Raw genomic sequence first — 26,462 nt, 5'->3', positions numbered from 1 at the left:
AGGGGATGATGTTTCAGGAACAAATGTAAGGGAAAACAAGTTGACTTCACATCACACAAGCAGCTTGTGAACTTGGAAAGCAAAAAATAAAAGGCGAAATAGGTTCCCACATTAAACAGCTAAAACCACTACCTGAGATGCCTTATAAGCACAAGATGGCCCTGAATGGATGTAAGTGGCTTTCTTATAGTGTCCTTTTTGTGGAAGTTGAAAGACCTTTCGAAGGTTTGGTGATAAAATATGCTCATCTGTGTCCTCTGAAAATCCTTATTGTTGACATGAAAATGCCAGCACGGTTCATGAGTCACAGAGACAGTGATTTCTCATTTAAAACACTTTTGTCTGATTTGTGAGAAATGATTTCAAAATTCCACTGCAGATGGCTTGTTTTTGCCCTTTTTATAACTCCTGGGAATTGAATGCTTCTTCCTTCCTTTCTTTCTTTTTTTTTCCCTTCTTCTTCTACTTTGTTGTTATTATTATTATTATTATTATTAATTGGAGAATTACTGAAATTTTATTAGAGAGGTGCCAAAAGGTGACAAAAAATATAAGAAACAAAAGCAGCCCATCAGTCCTGTTAAATAAAAAAAGACTCACAAAACATTAACCCCAATCCTGGACAAAACCCCAAGATCTTCCAGCAACCCAATCAACACTATCACTGATGGAATGTCAAGATTAACGAATTGGATGGTACATATAAAGCTTGGTGGGCCTAGCACTCAGCTAATGGTAAGCATATTGTCCAAACTCTTTCCAAGGGGTGTGGCCTTGCTTGGTTTTAGAGGCACGCTGTGTTTGGTTACATGTAATTGGGAGTTAGGACACAAGGCTGAGGCTAGTGTGGTTATTCAGAAATTAATGCATATAGTCTCAAATTAATCAATATATGTAATAGATTATTCAATAGCATTTGATTGTAATCAACTTAACTTATGTTAATGTAATAGTCTGTGTACATTGTTACAGTGTGCTTATCCATGCCGTGGACCCGAATCAATTGGGACAACGGTTATATCGTCCAAAGTTAAATCATGTAGATTTCCAATCTTAAAAAGTTGTAAAAGTGTCCGGCACATTCGTTTCTTGTGGATAGGGGAAACGAAGACCCCCTGCCTTTGTGGCTTTTCCAAATTTCTCCTCCATTCAGTCTTCACACCCTACCCAAAAATCAAAAGGCGCCATTCCACTTTTGACTATTGACCTGGACCTTCTCGTCTTCTTTCCAGAAGCAACGCAGATTCCCTTGTTCTTTCATTCATCTACTCGACTCCTGTTCCTTCCTTTATCCGATCAATACATCTGTTGCCTACAGCTGCTTCTTCTTGCTTCTGTATATACAAATACTGGTATCAGTTATTTGTAATCTATGTTATTATTATTTATAAAAAGAATATAATTTTTTTTTTTTTTTTAAATTTTATTTAATTGATTGGTATGGAGGCATCAGCCGCAGCAACACCAACCTTCCAAATCCAAAGTGCAGTAAACGTGCTCTCATCTTTCAGCGCTCGCAGGCGCAGCCCCACCTTCATCCCTTTTCCCTCCCCCAACCCTAAACCTAGACACCCTCTCTTCCACAGTCGCCGCTGTTGCTGCTCCACCAAACCAGATGTTGGCAGTGACACTGGCAATTATGCTGCTTCTTCTGCTTCTTCTTCCCCTCTTTCTAATTCAAATACTCATCTAGAACCTTCCCCCGACTCCCACACCCCCTCTTCCTCTCACGGCCTCGTCTTTCATGTCGGCCCCACTCCATCATGGGACTGTCTGGATATTGGATCGCCTGTTGTCAAACGTTACCTCAGCGATGACCAGGAGCGCTGGTACTTGTGGTACCATGGTGCCACCAATGCTGTCGATTCGATCGGACTGGCCATCTCCAGCAATGGCATCCACTGGGAGAGAGGCTCCGGACCCGCCCGTTCCAGCAGCGACATGGGTCAGGTCATGCAATGCAGCAGGGATTGGTGGGCTTTCGACACCTACAGCATCAGGCCTTCCGAGGTCCTCATCATGTCCAGCTCCAAGGTCAGAGCTGCCACCGCTGTTTATTGGCTCTACTACACTGGGTTTAGTTCGGAGAAGGTGGTCCAACTATCCGATGCTTCTCTACCTCTGAGGTTCCCCATACAAAACCCAGAAAAGTCAATTCCCACTCATGCCTTCTTCAGGTCCTTGCCAGGTCTGGCAATTAGTCAAGATGGCCGGCATTGGGCCAGAATTGAAGGTGAACATCACAGTGGCGCACTATTTGATGTGGGTGCTGATGGGGACTGGGACTCTCTGTTCATCTCCAGCCCTCAGGTTGTTTATCACACCCTGGGTGATCTTCGGATGTATTACCATTCATTTGACATGGAATGCCAATGTTTCACCATTGGGATTGCAAGGTCGAGAGATGGAATCAGGTGGGTGAAGTTGGGAAAGATCATGGGTGGTGGGGCAGTTGGTTCTTTTGATGAGGCTGGTGTTATGAATGGACACGTGGTACTGAAGAAAGATGGGGGGTATGTGATGGCATATGAAGCAGTCGCAGCAGATGGGCAGAGGAGTATCGGACTGGTGGAGTCTCCAGACGGGTTAAAATCTTGGAAGAGGATCCATGATGGAGCAGTTCTATTGCCATTGATGGAAGAAGATGGATGGGATAACAAAGGAGTCGGTTCTCCATGTTTGGTTCCAATGGATGGAGATGATGAGTGGAGGCTGTATTACAGAGGTATGTGCAAGGAGGGGAGGACAGGGATTGGAATGGCAGTTTCTGAAGGTGGTGGGACTTGGAGTTTTAAAAGATGGGCGGGGTTTCATTTGTAAGATTGCAGCAATGTAGGTGGATGAACTAGCAACATTTCATGTTACTAGTTGTGAGGAGAAGCCAACTTCAATTGAAGTGGCAATACTTGCCAACTTTGAATTGCAATGGTGGTTAGATGTCTAACCCATTTCTTGTCTTATATCTGATGAACCGTGGCCCCAATCCTCACCTTTGCTCAAACCCAAACTCAGCCAACCACCAAAATTAGCTGAATTAACTTATCCTAATCATGCCCCCTAATCAAGTACTTGGAATGTAAATCTTCACAACATTGCATTTCTCTTGTCGGTTCTGGAACAAGGTATGTATTATCTTGTCCTTCACTTAATAAAAATGGAAGTCACATTCCCTTCTACAATCAATTTAATGGAATGGACTGCTGTATAATTAATATACGATTTCCTGACTCCAGTTTTGAATCAGTCTGTTTATGACTTACGTTGTCTTGATTTGGAATGTATGACTTCTTAAATTGATAGTTGTGAACTTTGAATTGGAGATCATTATAAGTTTGACATAGGCAAATGAGAGAGGCAAGAAGAGTAGGAAAAAGTCAGATTTTGCACAACCCACACAATTTGAATATATTAAATTTTTTTATTCCTCCCTGAGGTTTGCTGGAATATATCCCTTATTGCAATAAGATACTTCAGGACCCCGGCCTTTGAATTTGGATCATCTTCCAAATCGTTTCTATGGTGTTTATCACTTTGTACCGTGGACGGACAACAAAAAAAGCCCTCAGTTGGATTATTTCAACCCTTTGATAATTCAGCTTGTTTGCTTTGGACATGGATCATCATCATAGCCCTTGTACAATTAAAGGGTTGAAATATTCAATCTAAGAGTTATTTCAGGCATCGCCATTAGAAGGGTAGCCCCATCACATAAACAGTTTGGGTCACTGAAACAAACCCAAATCCAGCGGCTCAAGTCCCAACATTTGTTATCCCAATACAATGGGATGTATTCCAGGAAACCTTTTTTTCTCCCTCCACAGTAGAATAACTTGTCCCATAACTCACAAATATTTATTTATTTTCTGTATTCCAAGAAATCTGATGGGGTTTGGGCGAGTGGCTAGCACCATGGGTTTTCTCCCAACAGGCATGGGTTTGACTTCCCTTCCCAGCGTTACCCAATGCATGTGGTTGCGTGCATCCACAAGGAATAGTCTCGCCTCAAAAGGGGACAGGGACACCTTGTGTTGTCAAAAAAAAAAGAAAAGAAAAAAAGACGGAAGAATAGGTTATCCCATATCTCTTCCTTCCTTTTATTCTCTTATATGTAACCAAACACGGCGTGCCTCTAAAAAAAGATGGCATCTTCCTAAGTCCCAATTACATGTAACCAAACACGGTGTGCCTCTAAAACCAAGGCCACACCCTTGGAAAGAGTTTGGACAAGATGCTTACCATTAGCTGAGTGTTAGGCCCACCAAGCTCTATATATGCCATCCAATTCGTTAATTTCGACATTCCAAAAATCATGTTGTTTTGTACCATTTGTTTAGGCATGCTTTTACATTGTTTCCTGTGGCATGAGGCCCACTTGAGTTTGGGACAAGTGTGACATTTAGGTTCAAGTCTAAACATTAGATGGCCCACCTGAAGGACAGCAGTTTGGATATCATGCACATGGAAGTTGTTAGCCCTGCATAAGCAAAGGGGGCAAATTCCTTCTGCTGTCCTAGAGGAAGGTGAGTTCCGACATAATGGCCACTAGCCAATGAAGAGTTGTATTTCATATTTCTGTTTGTTTTAATAAATCTTGGCATTCTAAAAATCCTAGCTTTCATAATGCATTTTGCAGGTGTAATGGCTGTTATATGCCATAAAGAGATGATAAACTATCAAAAAGTGCACTATTGTATTCCTACCATTATGGCCACAATAGTTAAGCTTATGACATCTCTTACAACAGCTATAGCAGCTGTTCCTGTTTTTTTTTTTTTTTCCTTCCTGGAGTGATCTTTTTCACTTTCTTTAATTGTTATCACCTAACTTTCTGTTCTAACTGCTACTTTGAATGCCGTAATCAATTTCAAGCAACAACCATTATAACAATTAACATCATTTAGGGCCCGTTTGGATACCACCAAATAAGTTACCTTTTCTACTTACAACAGTGGATAAGTAACTTATTTCAGATAAGTAAGTTTGGTTTATGATTATTTATAAGTAACTTTTTTACCTAAAAGTACTTAATCACTTCAGTTATTTAAAAAAAAAAAGCTTTTCTACTTTTATAAGTTGCTGAAGAGAAGCATAAGAGAGACTAAAGAGAGAAGTTGATAAGTAAGTTGTTTACCAAACAAACTCATCTTCTTAATAAGTAGAAATTAAGATAAATTACTTGTGGCATGAGTAACTTATCTCAAGCAACTTAACGATCCAAACGGGCCCTTAATGGCCAGCTATTATAACAGGTTTGTAATTCTAAGGACTCCAAATCTGTGGCAACAACAGTTATAAAAATCATGGTAATTGTTTGGAAGTTTTGGTAGTATTTACCGTAAGAGAACTGCAGAACTATTGGAATCAACAGAATGAATGTAAATCATTGAAAGAGAAGTGGGAACTGGGTCTTGGAGAAGCTAATATCATTTTACCATGCCATACATCAGCCTGTACTGAGGATTAGAGTTCCTTTTTCTGTACCAATAGTGAAAACCAACGTTCTGAAGATCTTTACCCTATAGGGAAACCGCAAGGGGCTGGATTCATATTGAATTCTTGTTCTAGTGATCCGTTTAAATTTATATGAAACTAGTAAAAAGTTTTTCTTGAAAGTTGTGTCCCTACTCATGGCTTGGTGGTAGACTTGCAAGAGTTTCAACACTGTCATGGGTTCAAGTACCCATTGTGGTGTGTGGGTGTGAGGGTCTGTGCCTAAAAAAAAGGTATTTCTTAAAAGCTTTCCAGAATACAGCGTCCAAATCATAAAATCAAATTTAAATTTTTTAATAATCTCTCATGGCGCACCCAGCACATGCACATTAAACAGATACTGGGCGAAAATCAGCTGCAGCATGCTACTTGTTGTATTCATTAAATCTCCACTCATTCAACAAGATCTGTAGTCTATGCCATCAATAATCTCGAACCCCGCATCCCCTCTTTTAATGAATCCTATGGGTCATTTGCATTCTAAGGTCAACTTGTAAATGCCTGATTTATTGAAATAAGGCCTGTGGGAGTTCTCACAAGGCTGTAGAGTATCAAGTTATCAGGAACTATCTTGCACACAAACATTCTGAACTTGACAGACGCCTTCCAAAAGGTTATAGCATCCGAACCATGTTGCTCATAAAAAATGAATACATTTGGCTTCTACTAAACAGAACAAAAAAGATATCATCCAAGGGGTATGACATCTCAACCATGTTATACATTACAGTTTCATAAAAATGAATGAATAAATTCAGCTGCTACTAAGTAAAGCAAGAGTTCTGGTACAGACTCAATGAAGATCCAACAATGTTTTCAAGTATGACTGTATGTAAATGGAACCACTAAAAAAAAGAAAAGAAAAGAAAAGAAAAGAAAAAAGAAAAAGAAAAAGCAAAGACAAATGGTGAAACAAGAATATTTAAGGAAAGGTGATGTTGGATTTTTCATGACTCTTTGTCACTTTTAGTTTGCGTACTGAGTTGATGAATGATAGATTGATAGTGGATCACACAAACAGGGTACTGGCCAAGATGGATACATTCCTTTGGTATTCCATTCTCAGTCTTTGATGTCATGGCATGTGGCTGTTCTGTTGTTCCAGTGAATTTTTCTATACATTGTGTTAATATAACACTCTAGCATCCTAAGGAGACTGCTTCATCCATCATCTCACATTCAAGACCTCATGTACCTACTCATCTTTATCTTCATCTTCATCGTAGTTGAAAGGAAGGGGCACTGACTTGAATGCACGATACTTTCCGACATTGTTCAAGTGCTCGTTCTCCAACCTGTTGAATGAATTAACCAACCACTATTGGTGAAAGGAATAATATATAGACAAAAGCTATTAGTATGAGGTTTTCAGTCACTCCTGATGCGGCATGGTTTTTAGTAAGTTGAGAAATTAGTGTTTATGGCCGTTTGGCACTATTTTTCAGAGGCAAACATTAAATCAATAGTTACGCATGCCATGTTTGGTACATCCATGTAGCATGTATTTGTTAGCCCCTACTAACAGTGTTCCAGACCTTCAGATCGGAGTAAACAAGTCCAAAGCTTAGAATCTTCTATGAGAAGAATCTACATCATCTTGCATAAAGTTGCATTTAACAACCAGATATATTTGAGGCCTCTTTGCTTTCGAATAAAGTGATTTTCTGAATATCCTGTATATTTCCCTTGTTTTCTTCTTCAACTTCAGCTTCTTAGTTTTAATTTGGGAAAAAGATGTTTGTAGTTCATATATCCTTAAACCGTTGATGCAAGATGAGTAAATCTTTGATGGTTAACTCAATAAAAGATATATATATATATATATATATATTCTTTTGTAAAAATCCATAGTTTTGACCCAGTCAGAACAAGTGAGTTTCAACCATTAAAGTGAATAGAAATTAAAGAAAAGAAACACAACCAACCTGAAGAAGTTCCACATGCCACGTCGAAGTATCTCCAGGCAGGCAACAGTTGTACTGAAGGCATTTTTATGCAGGAAAGACACTTGAAAATTGAAAATTGATTGCAGCCAAGCAAATCTCAGTAGGATATTCAAAACCTGCATTTTGGGAGATAATGTCAATGTGGAAGCATTGAACATCAGTAATCACTCTCTCTCTCTCTTTTAAGTTCATTCCCTTACCATGGCTGTAAAGTAAACACTTTTGTGCGAGATGAGGAGTTTGTCTCTCAGCCAACGGTTTTTGGATGTCCTTTGCAGAAGTCCCCAGTCATAGACAAGGTCCCAGTATGTACTGACAACAGCTGCAACTGCTGAAGTGATTCCAGCCACTAGCTTCCAATTCATCCCCCCTTGGATTTCATAAGCAGTCCTCATGATGACTGCAACGATCGTCGCAAAGTATTTCAGTCCATTGTATACTTGCATTACATCTTTCTCTTCAAATGTGCGCCTCACACACTGCAATGCATACATACATATACACTCGTGATGTGTCAGACATCTGCCTCCATCAGTCATATACACTCGTGAGACATGGGCCAAAAAATCAAGCCAATCCATGACTTAGATGGACAATGAGGGCCAGGCTTGGATAGAGCTTGGCCTGGCCTATTAACACCCCTAACCATGGCGTCTCCCGCAAACCAGACCGTCTACTTAGGCGAGCAAAGGGGTTGTTGGCTCGGGTGGGCCCCACCTTGATATGTTTTTGAAATCCACTTCGACCATTGATGTATCAACTTACGTTAGGCTCAAGGCCCAAAAAGTAGACACCAACCTTGAATTTTTATGGGTCCCACCATGATGTGCATGTATAATTCATTCTGATCATCAGTTGAGTCATCCGTTTCTAGGCCTGGGGCCTAAAATAAGATTGACTAGTGATTTAGGTGGGCCACACCAAAGGAAGCACTTGGGAGAGAGATGTCCGTAATTTTATTTTTAACATAGCCCACTATGATCATTATGTAAAATTCATTCAAACCATTGGTTTGATGCCAAAGATCAGACCCATTTGTGATTTAGGTGTGCAACTCTAATGGGTGGGTGGGCTTGACTTTTAAGCCTGAGCCTGGCCGTTGGGCTTGATACACCAGTCCAAGCCTGGCCTGAGTGACTGCGGGCCTGCCTTACCTAAAATTGAGTCACACACTTGATGGTCAGGGGGATTTCGAAAACACCCATCCATTTGCTTTCAGGTAAGCAGCCCCTTTACGATCTGCTCGAAGGAGGCCTGTGACTGTGTGTGTAAATTTTCTCCTTGGCAACGGTTCGCAATGCCCGATCCAACATGCAGTGGAGAGGTTGCAGCCTCAAGCAGAAAGTTTAAAAGTGCTTATGCAGTTTTAATAAAAGCAAAACCAGGTAGTTTAGGCAAATCAAAATTTCAGCAAATGAGTACTGAGAATGTCGTGTGATTAAAAGTAGCTTGGAATTCTGGGCATTAGAATGGTGGTTTAGGCAAATAAAATCCTGAAATGTGAAGTATTTTCCAACCAATTCGGTATCTACAGCTGGCAATACACATAGAAGGCCTCATCTTTTGTGTCAACCGAACTGGATGATTGAAATGACTGATACTTCCCATTTTTAAATGCAAAAGACCAAATTGAGAAGCATAATAAACATTCTGTAACAATCCATGACTTTGAAATGCTCAATGAGCGGATTAGAAATTCTAGAAAAAATAAAGATCATTATAAATACTGCATGCGTGCCTGTGTGTCTATATATATAAATAAGAGTGCGAACTCACTTTTTAAAGTAGTATACTTATCATTTGAATGAAAGCAAAGAGATGTTTCGAATCTGGTTAACTTGCACAGGTACATATGATTCAAAGAAACTGAAATTTGTTTCTCATTGCTTGGATGTTTTAAAAAAGTAAAACCAACCCTCCCAGTTCAGTTCAATCTAATAATATTGTTAATAAAATTTGATTTTCCACTAATTCTGAAAAAGAAAAAGAAGGAAAATAAGCCATCCAATGGTAACGAAATGACAAGATGAATTTTGGCTACAAGGATGATGGGAATACATACCTGAAGGAGACGGGCCCAATATGGAATCACTGCCACAATGAATAAGAAAGTTTTATAAACAGGATATCTGAGGCAGTCGTTCTTTCTTTGTTTGAAATGTCCCCAACCATAGTAGCAGACGTAGAATTGAAGACTACGAATGGCCTGCACCTGAAACAAAATACAATTCAACTTGTGTCATAATCTAAACTTTCCATAAAATAACTTGTGTCTAATCAATGCAACAGATACATAGATATGTGTGATGGCATGTGTCGGAATAGACTAGTGCATGTCTATAGGTGACAAACATGAAAACCTTTGAAAGATATTTTATCATATTGAGATTAATTCATACAAGCATAACATACGGGTCACCTACCCGTGCCTTATAGATAAAGCCAAATGAGAACTACATAAAGGTTAGACTATCCTAATAAGTTCTAGAATCCAGTGTCTAGAATGGCATTCTTTAAAAAACGTATTTCCCTTTTAATATAGGTTCCAATCCATCGATTAAGTTCCTGCATTGCAATTTCATGACCCCAACACATCAAACAAACCCATTGTGTTGCATTGCATTGAATGAATTTGTACAATAAAGAGACTGTCCACTTAGTGACTGCATCAACTGATAAACTTAGCAGATGTTGGGAAAAAGATTGAGCTAGAAATGAGCCACTATTTCAAAGTTCTTACGTAATGCATGTTAAGACATTAAAAAAAGAAAAGAAAAAAGAAGACAAAAATGAATGTGTTTTTCCTTTATATGCTAGAGAAGGTGCACCATCTGAACTACAGGCTCAAACTTATCCACACCAAGGAATTCTCTCCTTTGTGGCTGCATGAATCTTCGTGAAATAATTGTAACAAATGCTCACAAAGTGTCTGACCTGTTACAATTCAATTATCATAACTGCACTAGATGATACTGTCATGATAGTAATGCAACTGTGGTACATTGACTTGGATGCTTTAAATCTAATGTCTCTAGCTTCCACCTCCCCAGGCAAAAGAGTTTCTGATACATCTAATAAAAACTAGGTCCAATGAGATCATGATACCAAACCTGGCTAGTTAGCTGGTCTGCCAAGAAAAAGTCCGGCAGGGTAACCTGTAGAGCAAGAAAAGCATACGTTACATCATGATTCTTCTGTAATTGTGGAACAATTCATTTCATATCATACCTTGTACAGAGGAGCACAAATGCAATGAAATGCACACTGGAGTAGGAAGAAGCGATTGGAACGATATATGATGTTGAAAGGACAGAATGTCACAAGAAGTACAAACTGCATAAATGATCATAAGTTAGGTGATCTGAATCCATTACATCCAAGGAGATATACTACAATTGACATCTACAATTCAAGGATGCCCTACAAAATGCTGGAGAGAGACAAACTAGACCTGGACATGCATTAGTGTTTGATTTGGTGACCCTGGAAAATCCAACTAGCTTATATGTTCATGCAGTTGTATGATAATCTGGGGAGATATATTAACAAGTGAAAATGGTAAGACAAGGCAATGGCACACATGCATCAGCTTGCCCATCATCTGTCACATGGCTAGGTAAGGCAGACCCATTTAATTGGCCCTTAAATGGTAGCTTGGTAATAATCAAGAAGTGAGGCCAACCTGATACCACTTGGTTACATTAACAAAAGCATAAGGTGTAGAAAATTATCTAGATGAACAGAAGTATGTTAGAGGTATATAAATAGTAAGTATGAAATGGAAAAAAAAAAAGATTTTAAACTGGACATCCACATAGGCATGTCTGAGCATACGCTATCTGAAGACAGATTTTTAGATGGGGGGAAGTGCTTGCTACATTTTTATCATTGTCAAATCAATGTGCTATCGCTAAGAGAGAAGTTTGTCGGCAGAATCTTACTGTGACTAAGCCCAAAGGGACCAATTCGGTTAATGGCTTGTATTCGTTCGTTTTTGGGTCCATCTGCATATCCAAGTTAGTGAGGACACCAGCCAGTGCTAATACTGCAAGAGCAGTGCTGAGAAGGGAGACCTCTCTGTAACCCAATTCGGTTCCTTGCTTGAATCCAAATATAAATGGATAATTGACACGATAGCGCCTCCAAAAGTAGATATTTGCAGCATACATAAGCATATGTAGGATGATGAATCCAAAAAGGCTGCGAGGAAGTTGATAACATATTGGATAAAGAAGTGGAAAGAGTTTGATCAGTACTATTATCATATAAACAACTTTGACTTAGGAAAGAATACTACTTTGGGGTTAAAATGTTGAATTCGAGAGAGTTACCATCATTAGTTACATTATGAAAATGATAGAGCAAACTGGAGACACCTATGTGAAGGTATTCTCGCAAAAGGCCATGATCAGTGTTTTGAAAATCAATTTTAGTAAAGGGCCAAATCAACTATACCTGTAGAAGTTTGAAAGCAGTCTTTTGGGCATTTCTCTGTTTCTTCCTTTTTTTTTTTTTTTTAAAGAAAAGAGTGGGCTCTTGCCACCAATTCATTAACCACAGAAATTTACAGATCTTCGGGCGGGTCCCAACAAAAAGAGACAGGCCTCGCCTCGCCTATCATATACACCCTGATGGAGCTAAATACAGAAAAGAAAAACTGTAACTGGACAGAGAAGCAACCAGAATTACTTCTAGTTTGCTTCTTTTTTCCCTATTATTAATGGTAGTGCCTTCCTAAAAAAAGAGGAATGTATGTGTTTCCAAAGTCTTTGTTGTATGCCTAGTCATTGCTTACCTGTAAAGGGGAAACATGGTTAGCATGTATGTAGTACTCCCTTCCTGATCATAAACTTTGTGGGCTCGCACTATCAAAATAAGGGCCACCAAGAGTGATATTGAGCAACCAGAAAAAAAGCCTGCAAATGATTATAGAGAAAAGTTACCATAGAGCTCTTGCCCTACAAAAGATTCCACAAAGAAAATTTTTGTTGTTTAAGAACAACAAAATCAATTAAAATGGAGAACCTACTCTTACTGCCTGGGAAAAAAATTTATCGCATTGTTTTATGCTTTCTATATCATGTTTGCAAGGACGATATGACCTTCATTTGAAAGATTAGATACTCTTTTCCTATCATGAGATTGCATTTTGTGATATGTTCCATTTCTTATCAAGCATGTGAGTGATATATAGTGATTTATGTTAATAGTATTTTCTCATTATTTTTGCCCGATGAAATGTAATGCACTAATTCTTCAATGCTGGCAACACTTCACTAAAAGGTAAGCTCACAACCTTTACGAACCAATTTTAAAAGGCAATGAACTGGAATAAGCTACCACTGAAGCTACAAACAATTGATTCAAACTTCATAGAAACATCCCTACATCTAGAAACAGTAGAGAATGGGATATAATTTCAAAAAATGTTTTGTGGAAGGATCTCAGCAAACAACTTTCCATAAAAGAAAAGTTGGAAAATAAATATGAAAAGATATCCTTTCTATTACCATATGCTAGTCTTGCACATGAACATGCATGTAGTCTCAAAATGCTCATCTAATGATTGAACTTGAGAGGTTTTCCTACACTTGCGTCCAAGGATTCATAAATCATGGCAATCAATTCAAGATATGACAAGATGTGTGATGCATATGATTGGATCTATCTTTACCCAGGAAGAATGTTATTCTATGCCTTTCTCTTTTCGCCGTTGGCCTCAAGGTGTTAATGCCTTTGCTACGGTTTGAATTGGAGAAATGCTTGATGAAGGTATCCTCCACCCTCTGCAAGAGCCTGGTAACCTGTGAAGGGAAGGTGAAGGGTACAATCAAGGTACTTGATAACTATAAGGCAACAGATGCACGGAAAAAGAATCAATGGCAACCGATACCATAGGCCCTATGAGATATATGTGTTTCAGTGCCAAACACAAACACAGGGTACTAGATGGCTCCGTCGACAAACCATATATACCAAAACTTCTCTCTAGTCAATTTATAATATTGGAATCCAAAAGATGTATCATTACATAAATATTAGTTCATAGAAGCACTATGTTAGGAAAATCCAGCTACATAGGTAGAAAGATATTACCAGGACACATAATATGCAAAGGAGAAAGGTTACGTCCAAAAGAGAACATGAGAAAAGATGTCTGAATACCCATTTCCATGAACATATCCACGTTCCACACAAGGCAATTTTCAACTAGTGGAGTGCCTCTTTTTCATCTATAGACCACACCATGAATTTCATACAAGGATGATGAATGCAAAATTCACCTCATCAGAGCTGCCAAGATAGGAATTGTCCACCATGTTCAAGTAAGGTTTAGACGCACTCCTCGAAGTTATCTGCAGTTATAAAGAAGAAAATTTTTATTACAGTGAGTGAAAACATAAACATGATCCAAAGCTACCCAAAAGGAAAGTAAAACTTGAAATTTTGTTCCAAGCCTACCCAATCGGAAGCAAACAAGAAATAATGCATTTCCCTCTACAACAACCTCTTTCAATAACTTTTCTATAGCAAGCTGTGTAAGGACCCATCTATAAAACATGGACAAGGATAGACATTGACTGTGATGTTCGTGATTAAAACCTTTTGACGACTTGTGTCGTTAAAGTAGCTTTAAGAGAGATGGCTTGTACATTCAATATGTAGAGAGTCTCCAAGTAGTCCTTATGTATTTGTATTGAATGAACATGCATAAACCTTAGATTACCATGATTACATATAAATTAAGGTGCAATTAACATAAAAATGCAATTAAATGAACGACTTTGTGGTTAGCTAGACAACTGGTGAGGTTGTTTTCTTCTGTAGGAATATTGGACCCCCAAAAAGAGCCTGCTAAATCCAGATCCAGTTTTATGGTGACTTTTAAGCTTAACAGCCCAGAGAAACCTTTGCCTATTCTAACTCAAGCACAGAAGGCAGAGTAATAAGCTTGCATGGACAAAATTACTTAACATCATCATAGCCTTTTCCTAGAAGCTTCCTGAATCCTGTTTCGTCAAAAAAATAAAATTTGAAACAGGAATTCTCATGGTAGGTTGGCCAAAGTTCTACAATCGTCTACTCCCCTGACATCAACCCTCCTTTACCAGGTTTGGGGACCGACGAGTGCAATTGCTATCAGGTGGAGTTTCCTAAGCAGAATAACTTCTGTTGTACTTATTAATGCTCTAAGTTTCAGGTTTAACTAGGAAATAGGCCTTTCAAATTCTATTAGTTTAACTCAGTTGAATGTTGAAAAAAAAATAATCCTGGAATGTAAAACCTTGATCTAGTCGATGATTAAATAGGTTGTAGTTCTCACAAATGTAAATTTTGGACTAGGTTTTCATGGCCCAACCAAGACTCAACTTGTCTTAGTTCGGGACCAATCAAATGTCACTGTTTCTCTTCTAAACATTGATTGATGTAACTCAGGAAAGTGAGTTGTGAGAAGAGCCAATACATACAGAGGATTTACAACATTCTCTGTTTCACTGTCGATGATACGGAATCTGAGGCAATGTTCCAAGATGAACTGAGGTTCACCAACATGTTTTGGTACATGCATTGTTAGGAGTATCCCTGATATCATCCATAAGCCCAGCTCAGTGATACCGATAACATTGGTAGCGATGCCGATAACACTGGCAGTCTCAGAAATTATAGGCATCGCTGAGTATCGCCAATGTATCAATATTGTCAATGTATTGTCAATATTTTTGACTGTGTAAATTTCAGGTGTTGCTTGTATCACCAATGTATTGAAATTGCCAATATTTTTTACTGTGTAAATTCCAGGTGTAGCTTGTATTGCCAGTGTATCAACGATATTTCAATAATATCACTAATGTATCGATATTGTCAAAAGTCTTTTTACTTAAAAAGGTTCCATTTCAAATTTTTTATGGGCTCATGGTCGTATCGTACTTCCGACCATAGTTGCAAAACAGCAAACAGCAAAAAAATAAAAAATAAAAAATGGTGTGAGAAATTTTCGTGTTTTATTTGGTGTAGATCGTTAAAAAGACGGAAAAAAGGGAACGCCAAAGGTTTGGAGAATGAAAAGTTTGGGTTTAGTACAGTTTGGACTCAGAAAAATAGAAAATTTAATCAAAATAATCTTTCTATATTAAACACATTTTTTGCTTCTCTGAAATCCTTCCTTCTCAGGTAATCCTTGTATAAATCAATCTATCTCTGTTAAACAATTTTCACCTTCTACTCAATTTTGTTGATGGGTGGTGACTACCAATTTCTATTCTTTAAGTTGGTATCAAAAGTTTTTTGATAAAACATGTTTTATTGAAGAAAAAAATGTTTAATTCAGATTGCCCAAAAAATTGAGTTTTTTTTTTTCTGCCTATCGTTCAAAATGTCCAGAGTTTTAAACGTGATCAATTATGAGAGTTTTTATTTTTATTTTTATTTCTTATTTATTTATTATTATTATTATTATTTTAAAACAGAGTTTTGCTTTTCAAAAATTACAGAGTTTAAAACAGAGTTTTGGTGACTAGACATGTGATGTACAAAACCATCATCAATTATCCGATGTAGATTATCCTGATTATAACACTGAAGCAAAACGAAAGAGAGTTGAATACATACTATATAAGGGCTAAGTGTTTGTTTATGCATCGTTAACGTAGAAGAAGGAAAGTGCTAAGTGGTTTTTCACTGAATTCTTTCTGTGATAGGAGTCTGGCTTAATGGTGAATGCGGATCAATGAATTTTTCATTAAACAAAAATTTTTGCTTCCCAAATTACCCCTTTTCAATTACTACGGCAATATTTTTTTTTAAAATTGTTTGCGCAATACAAAATCAACTTTTAACCTGTGAAACTTCTCTATGCTCTACCATGATGTATGTGTTTCATCCATTCCATTCATCCATTTTTAAAGATCATTTTAGGGCTTGATACCAAAAATGAGAGGAATATAAATCTCAGGTGGACCACACCATAGGAAAACAATAGTGATTGGATATCCACCATTAAAATTCTCCTAAGGCCCAATGTACTGTTTATTTGACATCCAATTTGTTGATTAGGTCATATAGACCTAGATGAATGGAAAAAACAAAGATCAGCTTGATCCAAAACTTTTATGGCCCCCAAAAACTTTTTAATGGTCGACATTCATTCAACACTGTTTTCCTGTAATGTGGTCCACTTAAGATTGGGATATACTTCATTTTTGGTCTCATACCATAAAATGATCTAAAAACATGGATGGCATGGATGAAACACATACATCATGTTGGGGCTCACATAGCACCGACCATCAGCCATTGGCTAGTGGCAAGGGAGTAACGAATCTATTTCCGTGGAAGCGGATTGGATACTGCCAGGTTGAGTAGCGAGACTGGCTACTGAAGTTACGTCACCAAGTTATGTGGGTCCATCATGATGTATGTTTTGTATCCACGCCGTCCATCCATTTGGAAATATAATTTTAGGTAGAGATCCAAAGAATGAGTCAAATCCAAAGCTCTAGTGAACCTCACCACAGAAAACAATGGTGAGAGTGACGCCCACCATTAAAAACTTAAATAGGCCACAAAAGTTTTTGATCAAGCTATATTTGTTTTTTCCCTTCTTTCATGTCTGTGTTAACTTGTGAACAAGTTGGATTTCAAATAAAAATCACGGTGAGCTTTAGGAAGGTTTCAATGGTAGGCATCAATTTGGCCACTGTTTTTTGTGGTGGGGTCAACTACATATTTGGATCCCTCGTTCTTTGACTCATGCTCTAAAATTAAATGTCCACACAGTTGGACGGTGTAGATAAAGCACATACATCATAGTGGGCCCACATACATCATAGTGGGCCCATGGAACTTGATGCAGTCACTTCGGTAGCGAATCTCGCTCTTCAACCTGTCAGTAGCTAATCCACGTCCAAGTAGGATGCGGATTGGTTGGTGTACCTCACACCAACTATATTGCTGCTTTATTCACATCAGCAAGTAAAATGGGGTCCCATCATGAGGTATGTGTTATATCCAAACCATCCATCCATTTGGCGAACTCGTATTAAAGCTTGAGATGAAAAATGAGCTGCAGAAAGCAGTGGGAGATTAAATGTCTACCATTGAAACCCTTTTTAGGGTCACAGAAGTTTTAGATCAATATGGTTTTTTTTTTCCCTCTTCATACAGGTATTTGTGACCTTATGAACATATTGGATGGAAAATAAACTTAAATAGGCCACGGAAGTTTTGGATCAATATGTTTTCACTTCATCCATTTGGGAATGACCTTATAAAAAGGGTTTAGATAGCATATAAATATAAGGTGGGCCTTATTTGAAGGTTTTGTTGATATTGGTGTTCAAACTTATAAAACATATAGTGACAATCTTCTTGTTAAGAAGAATTGAGGGCCTTATGATGATATTTTAGTTTTTTTATTAAGTGTTTTAGTTTATTTGAATTAAATATAATGATTTTATTTTCATTTAATAAAAAAATAAACATTTCCAAACGAGAGATAGGGACAAATGTGTCAAATTAACATATTTCACACATTTAAGATGTTTGTTAACAAATAGTTTGTTTCAGATTCAGTACTTAATTTTTAGATTTCAGCCATAATTATCAAACAAGTTTTTTTTTACTTCAGATTTCAGATTCAGGCTTTAGATTTCAGATTCAGGCTTCAGATTTCAGATTCGGTCTTTAGACTTCAGATTTAACAAACGAGGCCTACGTATAAAATTGTGCAAGAAAAACTCAAGTTTGAAGCTGACAAAAAAAAAAAAAAAAAAGAGAGGAGGAAAAGAGAGAAAACATTTGAGCATTTTGGTTGAGATGTGACCTTGTCATATTTCTTCATGATCTTAGAGAAAGCCAAAAGATTCAGAAAGCTGTTGCATCCATTAGCGAAAGTATCATACACTTCATCAAGCAAATAAACCATCCCACTTTAAAGATAGGAGGAATAAATGTGGAAAACTAACAAACATAGATGGATCAAAATAAACCTAAAACCTATTATTTTTGTCATGTAAAATACCTGTAGCTCTTGAGGAGACGAAGCTTTTGGTAGAATTCAATAAAGGCCCTTTTCAATTGTCCCTCAGCTTTCCTCAGCTCCTCCTTACTGAAACTCAACTCTTTATGATTGGAATCCATTAACATGCCTTTTAAAGTTGAACGTGGAGTTTCAAGTGAGATGTTGATCTTCACATGCTTTAGGACTTGTAATGGAGATGGTCTACTAGATGATGACATCTTTCTGCTCTTCTCTTCTCTTTCCTGGTGACTATTATTACTAGCATTGCTTGTGGGTTTGGTCACATTGATTCCTGTTTCATCCTCCTCACTCCCCTCTGCTGAGTACCCTCCACTGCTCATCTCAATTCCTGTTTCATCCTCCTCATTCCCCTCTGCTGAGTACCCTTCACTGCTCATCTCGACTTCCTGTATTGCATCCATGCGTGCCGCTGCCTTTCCTGCACCGTTTCCATTTACAAAAAAAAAAAAATAATAAATTTCCTTTTTGTCTTAAAAGTAGTATCATTCAACTGATTTCTTGAGGTGTCTAATCTTAACACTGGAGAGCACCTAATGCACGGGTTAAATTTTTTTTTTTTTTTTTTGTTTTTTTTTTTTTGACCAATCTCTCTTCTTTTTCTGAATCTCTCTCTATCACAGGGAGTTTCCATACGTCCATCCTTCAATACCAACATGAAAGTTTTCTTTTTTAATTTATTTAAACCGCGTCCCAATCCTACTTAAAAACTGATTCATTGAAACTTTTATTGTGTCTTGCATTTCTGCTGTAGCATAAACCAATTTCAAACTGTTGAGTTCCATTAGAACAAAGTGTTTCTTCCTAGGAATGACCGCGAACACGTTCAATCAAAAATTTAAACAGTTAAAACAGTAGTTTCTGAAAAAAATAAAAAAAATAAAATCTAAAATAAATTTATTTTGGTAAAATTTCCATAATATTATAAATATTTTTGGAGACTAGCTAGCCCCACACGCACCTGTACAGCTGGCACACCTTCGAACTTTACACGTGAGTTGACATCTAATGGACGCGACTTGCCTGTGCCCCTGGCCACACGAAGATCGTGTGGTCGGAAGCTATGTGGGCCCCACAGAGATGCCCCTGACAAATCCAATCCGTCCATCAGTTTCGCAAGACTAGTATAGCTATGAGTTCAAAATTCAGGCAGATCCAAAACTTAGGTGGATCCCTAACTGTGGGGCCACTGTGATGTATATGCCTTACATACGTGCCGTGCCGTTCATCGATTTTGACGTTTCATTTTAGGGCGTGACCCAAAATGAAGCATTTCCGAATCTTAGGTGAACCATACCATAAGAAATAACAGTGATTGAATCCGTACAGTCAAAAGCTTTATGGTCCACCCGAGATTTGGATCTATTTCATTTTTTGGATCATGCTAAAATGAGTTTTCAAAACAGATGTACAGCATGAATATAAGGCACATACATCAAAGGTCGTAGGACCTACGGTCAGGATTCCACCCACCCCGGTGGCACCCGGATCCACCGAAGCCGTACCCTTTCCAACCCGTCTGTGGAGTAGGTCTGTGAATGGGCCGAGCCTGAGGTAGGCCTTGGCCCAGATTTTTGAAATGTTTCGGGCCGAGCCATCAGGACGGGCTATTCAAAATTCAAAAATTTAAGGCCCTAACCTGGACCTTTGACACCGATCCTCATTGCCTCAAGAAATTGATGGATGGAGTGGATTTTTCAGGGGCACCTCTATTATCTCGGCGAACTTTCTATGGGCATGGGATAGGCAAGTCGCATGCACATCTAATCCTTACAAATTGTGACGGAGGGAAGGACGTGAGGTCGAGTAGAAGATAACTATTCTGAATCCACGGAACTTCTTTAGACTCCTTATAGAGACTTGAATTTACGAGGAAAGGAAACAAGAAAATAGAAATAAATTCTAATAAATTCGAAATTTATTAATGAATGAATAAAAACGAGTTCACAACCCTTTAAATAGGGATACCAAGCAATACAAGAGAAATCAGAATCAACCTACGACTAAAACTCCTAGAATTCGTGACTTACTATAAATAGTAAACTTATGCATATGGTTTTCGGCCAAAAATAGTAAGTGTCATATTTAGCTTCACCAAACTGTTTTCCTAATTATTCTAAGCTCTTTTCACGTTGGGCTTAACTCCTAAAGCTTGATGGATGAAGAGTTATAATCAAACTAAAATTTACTATTTATAGTAAAAACAAAATTAAAATAGGAAAACGACGGTCGATCCAGAGGTATTTCGCAAATCCGGCTTTGTAAATCCAGCTTGTGCAACCTGGCGTAACGGGGTTGGTTGGCTAATGTAGCTCGTTCTACCCCAAAATCATATATTTTACATCCAATAACTCATTCCGGATTACAAGATACGCCTGATTTATAGTCCGACGATCCGGACCACTTCTTTCGTCGACCGGGCCTTTTTTGATCCATCTTGGCCATGTAACTGTCCGCGACCCTCTCTACATCAAATTGTGTACATCAAAGATCGTGAGGCACTTACTATGGGGCATATATTCTATATCCATGCTGTTCATCGACGTTGATAGATCATTTTGGATCAAGCTAACAATTTTCTTTTTTGTTTTTTTCCCTTCATCCAGGTCTATACAACCTTGAGAAGAGGTTAGCCGGTAATTAACCATCACAGTGGGCCATAGGAAGGTTTCAATAGTGGGTGTTATTTAATTGAGCCTTGAATCCGCCTACGTAAAATGATATGTAAAAATGAATGAACGTGTTTTGTGATCCCTTAAGAGTCTGTACGTTGGTAGCTAGGGATTGGTTGGTATAGTACTCAATCCACGTCTTTCACAGTGAAAATAATGCGGCAGGAAAGCGAGGCTAGTCCAGTCATCACATGTTCCACATGGGGACGTTGAATATGGTCTCATTTGAAAGTTTTTAATCATCCATTTTCTTCTGGAGAGCCAACCTGACGAGTGAACGAACCAGGCCCATCTCAGCTGAGATCATCTGCAAGCTGGGCACGGCTTCGGTGGTTCCCTCTGGGGCCCACTTGCTATATCTGCCTTAAATCCACGCCCTCCATCGTTTTGACAGTTTGTTTTAGTGCATGATAATAAAAAATAAAGTAGATGCAAATCTCAGGTGGACTACACTATAGGAAATAACGGTGATTGAATACCTGTCATTAAAAACATATTGAAGGCCACTGGAATTAATGTTTATTTTCCATACAATGTGTTAATAATGTCACAAATAACTGGATGAAGGGACCACATAATTATCAGCTTGATCCAAAGCTTTCCTAGCCCGTAATAAGTTTTTAATAATCAATCACTACTTTTTTCCTGTGCTGTGGTTCAGCTAAGATTTAGATCTAGTTCAAACATGCCATAAAATTATCTGTCAAAACGGATTGACGGTGTGGATGTAAGCAGATACATCAAGATAACCCCCACGGTCAGGAATCCACCGCCCCAGTACATATTATGCATATATCATGCATAGAGACATTAATGCTGATGACAGCAACAATTGTAGGACCCAACTTAAATGTAACAGCGCGAATTTGCTGCGACCCGAGATGTAGGTGAGACCCTGACCATAAGGGCCACCTCACGTATTCATTGTACATGTTTTTTCAGTTTATTTTATAATATATTTCCAAAAATAATCAGATATAAATTTTAGGCGGACCCAACAGATCGAACAAGTGGTCATTGAATGCCCTACAATAAAAATTTTATAGCGTACACCAAATGTTATGACCACACAACCTGTATATATATAAAGTTTTGTATCCCACAAAAGGTTTTTAATGGTCAATAGCCTGGGTTTCTTACAGTGTACAGATGAATGTTGTGAATATATATATCTAGGTTGCCCCTAGGTAGACTCTGAGGAGTTTTAACAAAGGTCTTGGGTTTGAGACCTATAGGTGGTGAAATCCTACTATGGTGTGCGTAGGTGTGTGTGTCGGGTGTCTGGTGTCGTGTGTTATAAAAATAATAAAAATAATAAATAAATAAAGAAAGGAAGAAAGAAAGAAAGGGTTACCACTAGGTACCACCCACCACTTAGGATTAGGTGTTACCTTGATTGTTACCCTTGCGGTGGGACTTACCTTGATGATGTGTTATATATCTATGCTATCCATCCGTTTCTCAGGGCCATGTTATGGCGCATTCCTAAAAGGTAAGCAGTCCAAATCTCAGGGCCACATCACAGGAAACAGTGTTGTTTGAGTGCATCACCATTAAAAATTTCAAAGGGCCCATCATAAGGTTTTCATAATGTTTATTTTCTATCCAATCTGTTGATAATGTCAATATTACCTGGATGAAAGGGAAATGCAAAGATCAAATTAATCCAAAACTTTGGTGGCCTGCAAAAAGATTTTAATGGTCATTTCGTCACTGTTTCTAGTGTTATGGTGCCATTGTACTGCTTACCCACTCAAATTTCATTATTATTATTATTATTTTAAAAAAAAGAGAAGTTCAGTCCAGCCGATTGGATGACAAGTTAACATGCATCCGGCTGATAACTTCCATCATTTCACGTGCATTGCACATTCAACCCTTGTACTAGGTTTGCCCCCACCATGAAGTTCACCTACTGTGAAAACCAATCCTGTATGATCATCAGGTAGCCCACAATATAGAAAACAAATGTCCAGCCACTGATAAAGCTAAATTCTCATTTCTAAGTTGTCATCAACGCAGCCTGTCATGTGCTTGAGACATCCACCCCATTGAATCAGTTGGCCTGCTCATGATGATCAAATATGCAAAATTGAATGCCATCCACTCATCAGGTAGGCTACATCATAGGAAATAATGTATAACAGTTGATATATAATAAAATACAAGTGTGGTCCGCTTGATGAGTCTAATTAATTTTTACATAAGTTGATCCTTATGGTGGAGCCAACTATTGCAACCGTTAAAATGTTGTGAGATGCCGAGCATGTTGGAAGTCATTAGCTAGCTGGATGGCAAGTTACGTGTCCAACCGGTTGGGTGTGAGAAATTCTTATTGACAATTAAAAAAAAATAAAATAAAATAATAATAAATAAATAAATAAATAAATGGGACTATCCAATTAATTGTAGAGGAACTCTTACTCAGCTGATTTTGTCTGCTCAATGTGGAACGAGTAGTTGACAAAATTGAATGGCTGCTGAATGCTGTAAGAGTAGATGTGGCTGATGTTGTACAAGTTGATCCACGCGCAATGGGGCCTATCCAATTTATTGTAGAGGGATTCCGATTATGTAGTGCAGCACACGGTGTCCCATACTGGGAAGGGTACCTGTTATCTGTGTTTTCTCTTCGTCCAATTCTATGTAACTTTATGGATAGATTGGATAGCAAATAAACATCACGGTGGGCCCTAAAAAAGTTTCTGTGGTAAGAATCATTATCACCGCTGACTCCTGTTGCATAGTCCACTCGAACCTTGGATCTGCCTCATTTTTTAGATTGTACCCTAAAATGATACAGAAAAAAATGGATGGATAGTGTGGCTAAGACCCCATACATCACAGTGGCTTTCCCCAGCTGGAGATGGGTCCGCCTCTGCTACCGAAATGGCTATGTGGGTCCCACAATGATCTATATGCCTATCACACCAAATATTCATTTTACCGGCTTATCTTAGGACACTAATAATAATAGAAAAAAGGTAGATCCAAATCTCAGGTGGACCACACCAGGAAACAGTGGTGATTGAACGCCCACCATTAAAAAGTTCTTGAGGCTATTAAAGTTCCCTTCATCCAGGTCCGTGTGATCTATTCGGCAAGTTGGATGGAAAATCAACATTATAGTGCGTTAGGAAGTTTTTAATGGGGGCGTCCGTTCACTAGTGTTTCCAGTGGTGTGGCCAACCTGAGATCTGCCTCATTTTTGGGCTCAGGCCATAAAATGAGTTACGAAATGGATCAATGGCATCCATAAAACACAAAAATCACGGTGAGGGGCACATAGTATGCGTTGTGGGTGCTATGGGACACGGACCACCCCAGCAGTGGTGTGTTGATGAAATGGGAGCTGTGGGCCCAGCATGATGTATGTTTTTTTACATCTATGCCGTCCATCCATGGTAAATTTTATGGCATGCACTAAAAAATGAAGCAGATGGGCTGCTTAAGTGGACCACAACACAGGAAATAGTGAGAGAATAAACCCACTGTTGAAACCTTACTAAACAACCGGTAATGTTTACTTTTCATTCAATCTGTTGGTAAGGTTGCTCAACATCCGAAACCTTTGTGTAAGGTCACTTAGAACTGGATGAAGGAAAAACACAAATATGAGCTCATCCACAATTTCTGTGCCCCATGAAGTTTTCAATGGCAGGGTATTCAACCACAACAATTTCCTGTAAGGTGGTTCACTTGAGCTTTTCTACTTCAATTATTATTATTTTTAAAATAAAATTTGTTCATGCCTTAAAATGTGAGGGTAAAATGAATGGACAGCATGGATATAAAACATATACATCACGATGGGCCCACAGCGCCCGAAACCTTGACACACCACCCAGTCGAGGTGGTGTTGGTCCGCATCCGGTGTTGTGTGCTACACCAGGCAATCCGAGTCCATTATGGAGGTTTGATGTCGCTGGTATATTTAACGTTGGAAGTTATCCCCTGATGTACTGGGAACTTGTGATCCAATCGGTTGGAGCGGTGGCATAACATTAACCAGGTGTGCTATAAACAAATATTCTTTTTTTTAAAAAAAAAAATAAATTAATTTTGTTAAATAAGTAGAGCAGACTTTTTGTTCCAGTTTTGACTCTGGATGGCTAAGTTGTATTTTATTGTCTTAGATGATAATTGATGGGAGTTGAAGGGTAAATATGTTTTGACAGCAAATGACTACCGTGGAGCTAATAGAGAAAGAGACCCAACAGAAGACGAATTGCTTACCTTGATTGACCTGAAGCAGGGAGTACGTAGTTGGGGATGATGATGATGATCAACTTTCTTATAAAATAAAATAAAATAAATTAATTAATTAAAAGAAAGGGAAAGATAGCAAAGTAACACGGACCTGGTCCAGGAGTAGTTGGCATGGTTGGGGTGGGCGGCGACCAGTTAAAGGCGGTGGGATGATGTGGATTCTCGACCCTGAGTCGGAAGGCGATGAGAGCATCCATTTGCCTGTTAAGGGAGTTGGCTTCATTCATCATTTCCTCCAAATTTGCCTTGTAGAATCTATTCACTTTGTTGAACTCCTCGTCCAGCCTCTTGAAGAATATCACCTCGCACTCACCTCCATCATCCGATGACATTAGGAACATCGTCTCGTATGATGATCCCGATCCTGATACCTTCTCCTCTCCTTCCCCACCTCTTTCCACCGCATTCACCAGTATCACCTGATCCTCACTTAACTCCCCTTTCTCACTCCTCTGGTTGGGGCTGTACCTTCCTGTTAGGCCACTGAAGGCCCTGTACATTGTCATCTTTCTCTTCAACCCACCCTCTGGAGTCGCTGCCATAGCTGGATTCCTTTGCCGCTTAATTTGGAGGATTTCTTTCAATATTCCTTTTAGCTTGTTGTAGTCCATGTAAGCTCTTTGCCACTCCGGCACCATCTGTGATGCAAATTCTTTCCCAAACTTCATCTTTTTCCTCTTCCCACCCACTCCCTAGACAAACAATCTCTTCGACAGACTAGACAGAGATAGACGATTAAGACACAAATAAGACATAGAAGCAACAAGCGTGTGTGTGTGTGGGAAATGGTACAATGAGGTCAACCTCATGGAACTTCCCATGAGGTCGAGCTGTGTGGTTTAGGTTACGATTAAGGAATATCCTAAGAATCAGTTGTACACGGAACTCAGGCGGGCTATGCCGTGAAGACATGCATAAAACATATAAAAGCACATGATCGGGCCCACCTATGTTATGAATGCTGATGAAACTTACTCTTACCCCTCATCTGACATACACGATGTATGGGTTTAATTTGTGAACTATATCTCGTTGTGCCTAATAAAT

At 38.6% G+C, this 26,462-nt stretch overlaps 2 protein-coding genes across 2 annotated transcripts; one reads left to right on the top strand and one right to left on the bottom strand.

Moving 5' to 3' along the window:
- Positions 1–1,134: 1,134 nt before the first annotated feature.
- LOC131242035 (uncharacterized) lies at positions 1,135–3,216 on the top strand. The gene has a single exon (XM_058240390.1). It carries the CDS (start codon positions 1,441–1,443, stop codon positions 2,818–2,820), a length of 1,380 nt encoding a protein of 459 aa, XP_058096373.1. The 5' UTR covers positions 1,135–1,440; the 3' UTR covers positions 2,821–3,216.
- A 2,866-nt stretch (positions 3,217–6,082) lies between these two features.
- Positions 6,083–26,144, bottom strand: LOC131242032 (phosphate transporter PHO1 homolog 3-like). The gene is made up of 13 exons (XM_058240387.1): positions 25,507–26,144; positions 18,457–18,895; positions 18,259–18,307; positions 13,721–13,792; positions 13,111–13,240; positions 12,232–12,352; positions 11,378–11,636; positions 10,665–10,769; positions 10,547–10,591; positions 9,499–9,648; positions 7,637–7,915; positions 7,416–7,552; positions 6,083–6,785 (listed from the first exon to the last, which is right to left on the bottom strand). Exons 1-13 carry the CDS (start codon positions 26,081–26,083, stop codon positions 6,686–6,688), a joined length of 2,463 nt encoding a protein of 820 aa, XP_058096370.1. The 5' UTR covers positions 26,084–26,144; the 3' UTR covers positions 6,083–6,685.
- Between the last annotated feature and the right edge of the window lie 318 nt (positions 26,145–26,462).

This window comes from Magnolia sinica, chromosome 4 (assembly GCF_029962835.1).
Source record: "Magnolia sinica isolate HGM2019 chromosome 4, MsV1, whole genome shotgun sequence".
In the NCBI taxonomy this organism is placed as follows: Eukaryota; Viridiplantae; Streptophyta; class Magnoliopsida; order Magnoliales; family Magnoliaceae; genus Magnolia; species Magnolia sinica.
Note: the sequence above shows the minus strand (reverse complement) of the source record. Positions and strands in the feature narration are given on the sequence as shown.

Coding starts and splice junctions, on each gene's coding strand:
- LOC131242035 (XM_058240390.1), top strand. CDS start 1,441: ATGGAGGCATCAGCCGCAGCAACACCAACCTTCCAAATCCAAAGTGCA.
- LOC131242032 (XM_058240387.1), bottom strand. CDS start 26,083: ATGAAGTTTGGGAAAGAATTTGCATCACAGATGGTGCCGGAGTGGCAA. Junction 18,308..18,456: donor CGTCTCCTCAAGAGCTACAG/GTATTTTACATG, acceptor TGGATGCAACAG/CTTTCTGAATCTTTTGGCTT. Junction 10,592..10,664: donor TTTGTGCTCCTCTGTACAAG/GTATGATATGAA, acceptor CTTGCTCTACAG/GTTACCCTGCCGGACTTTTT.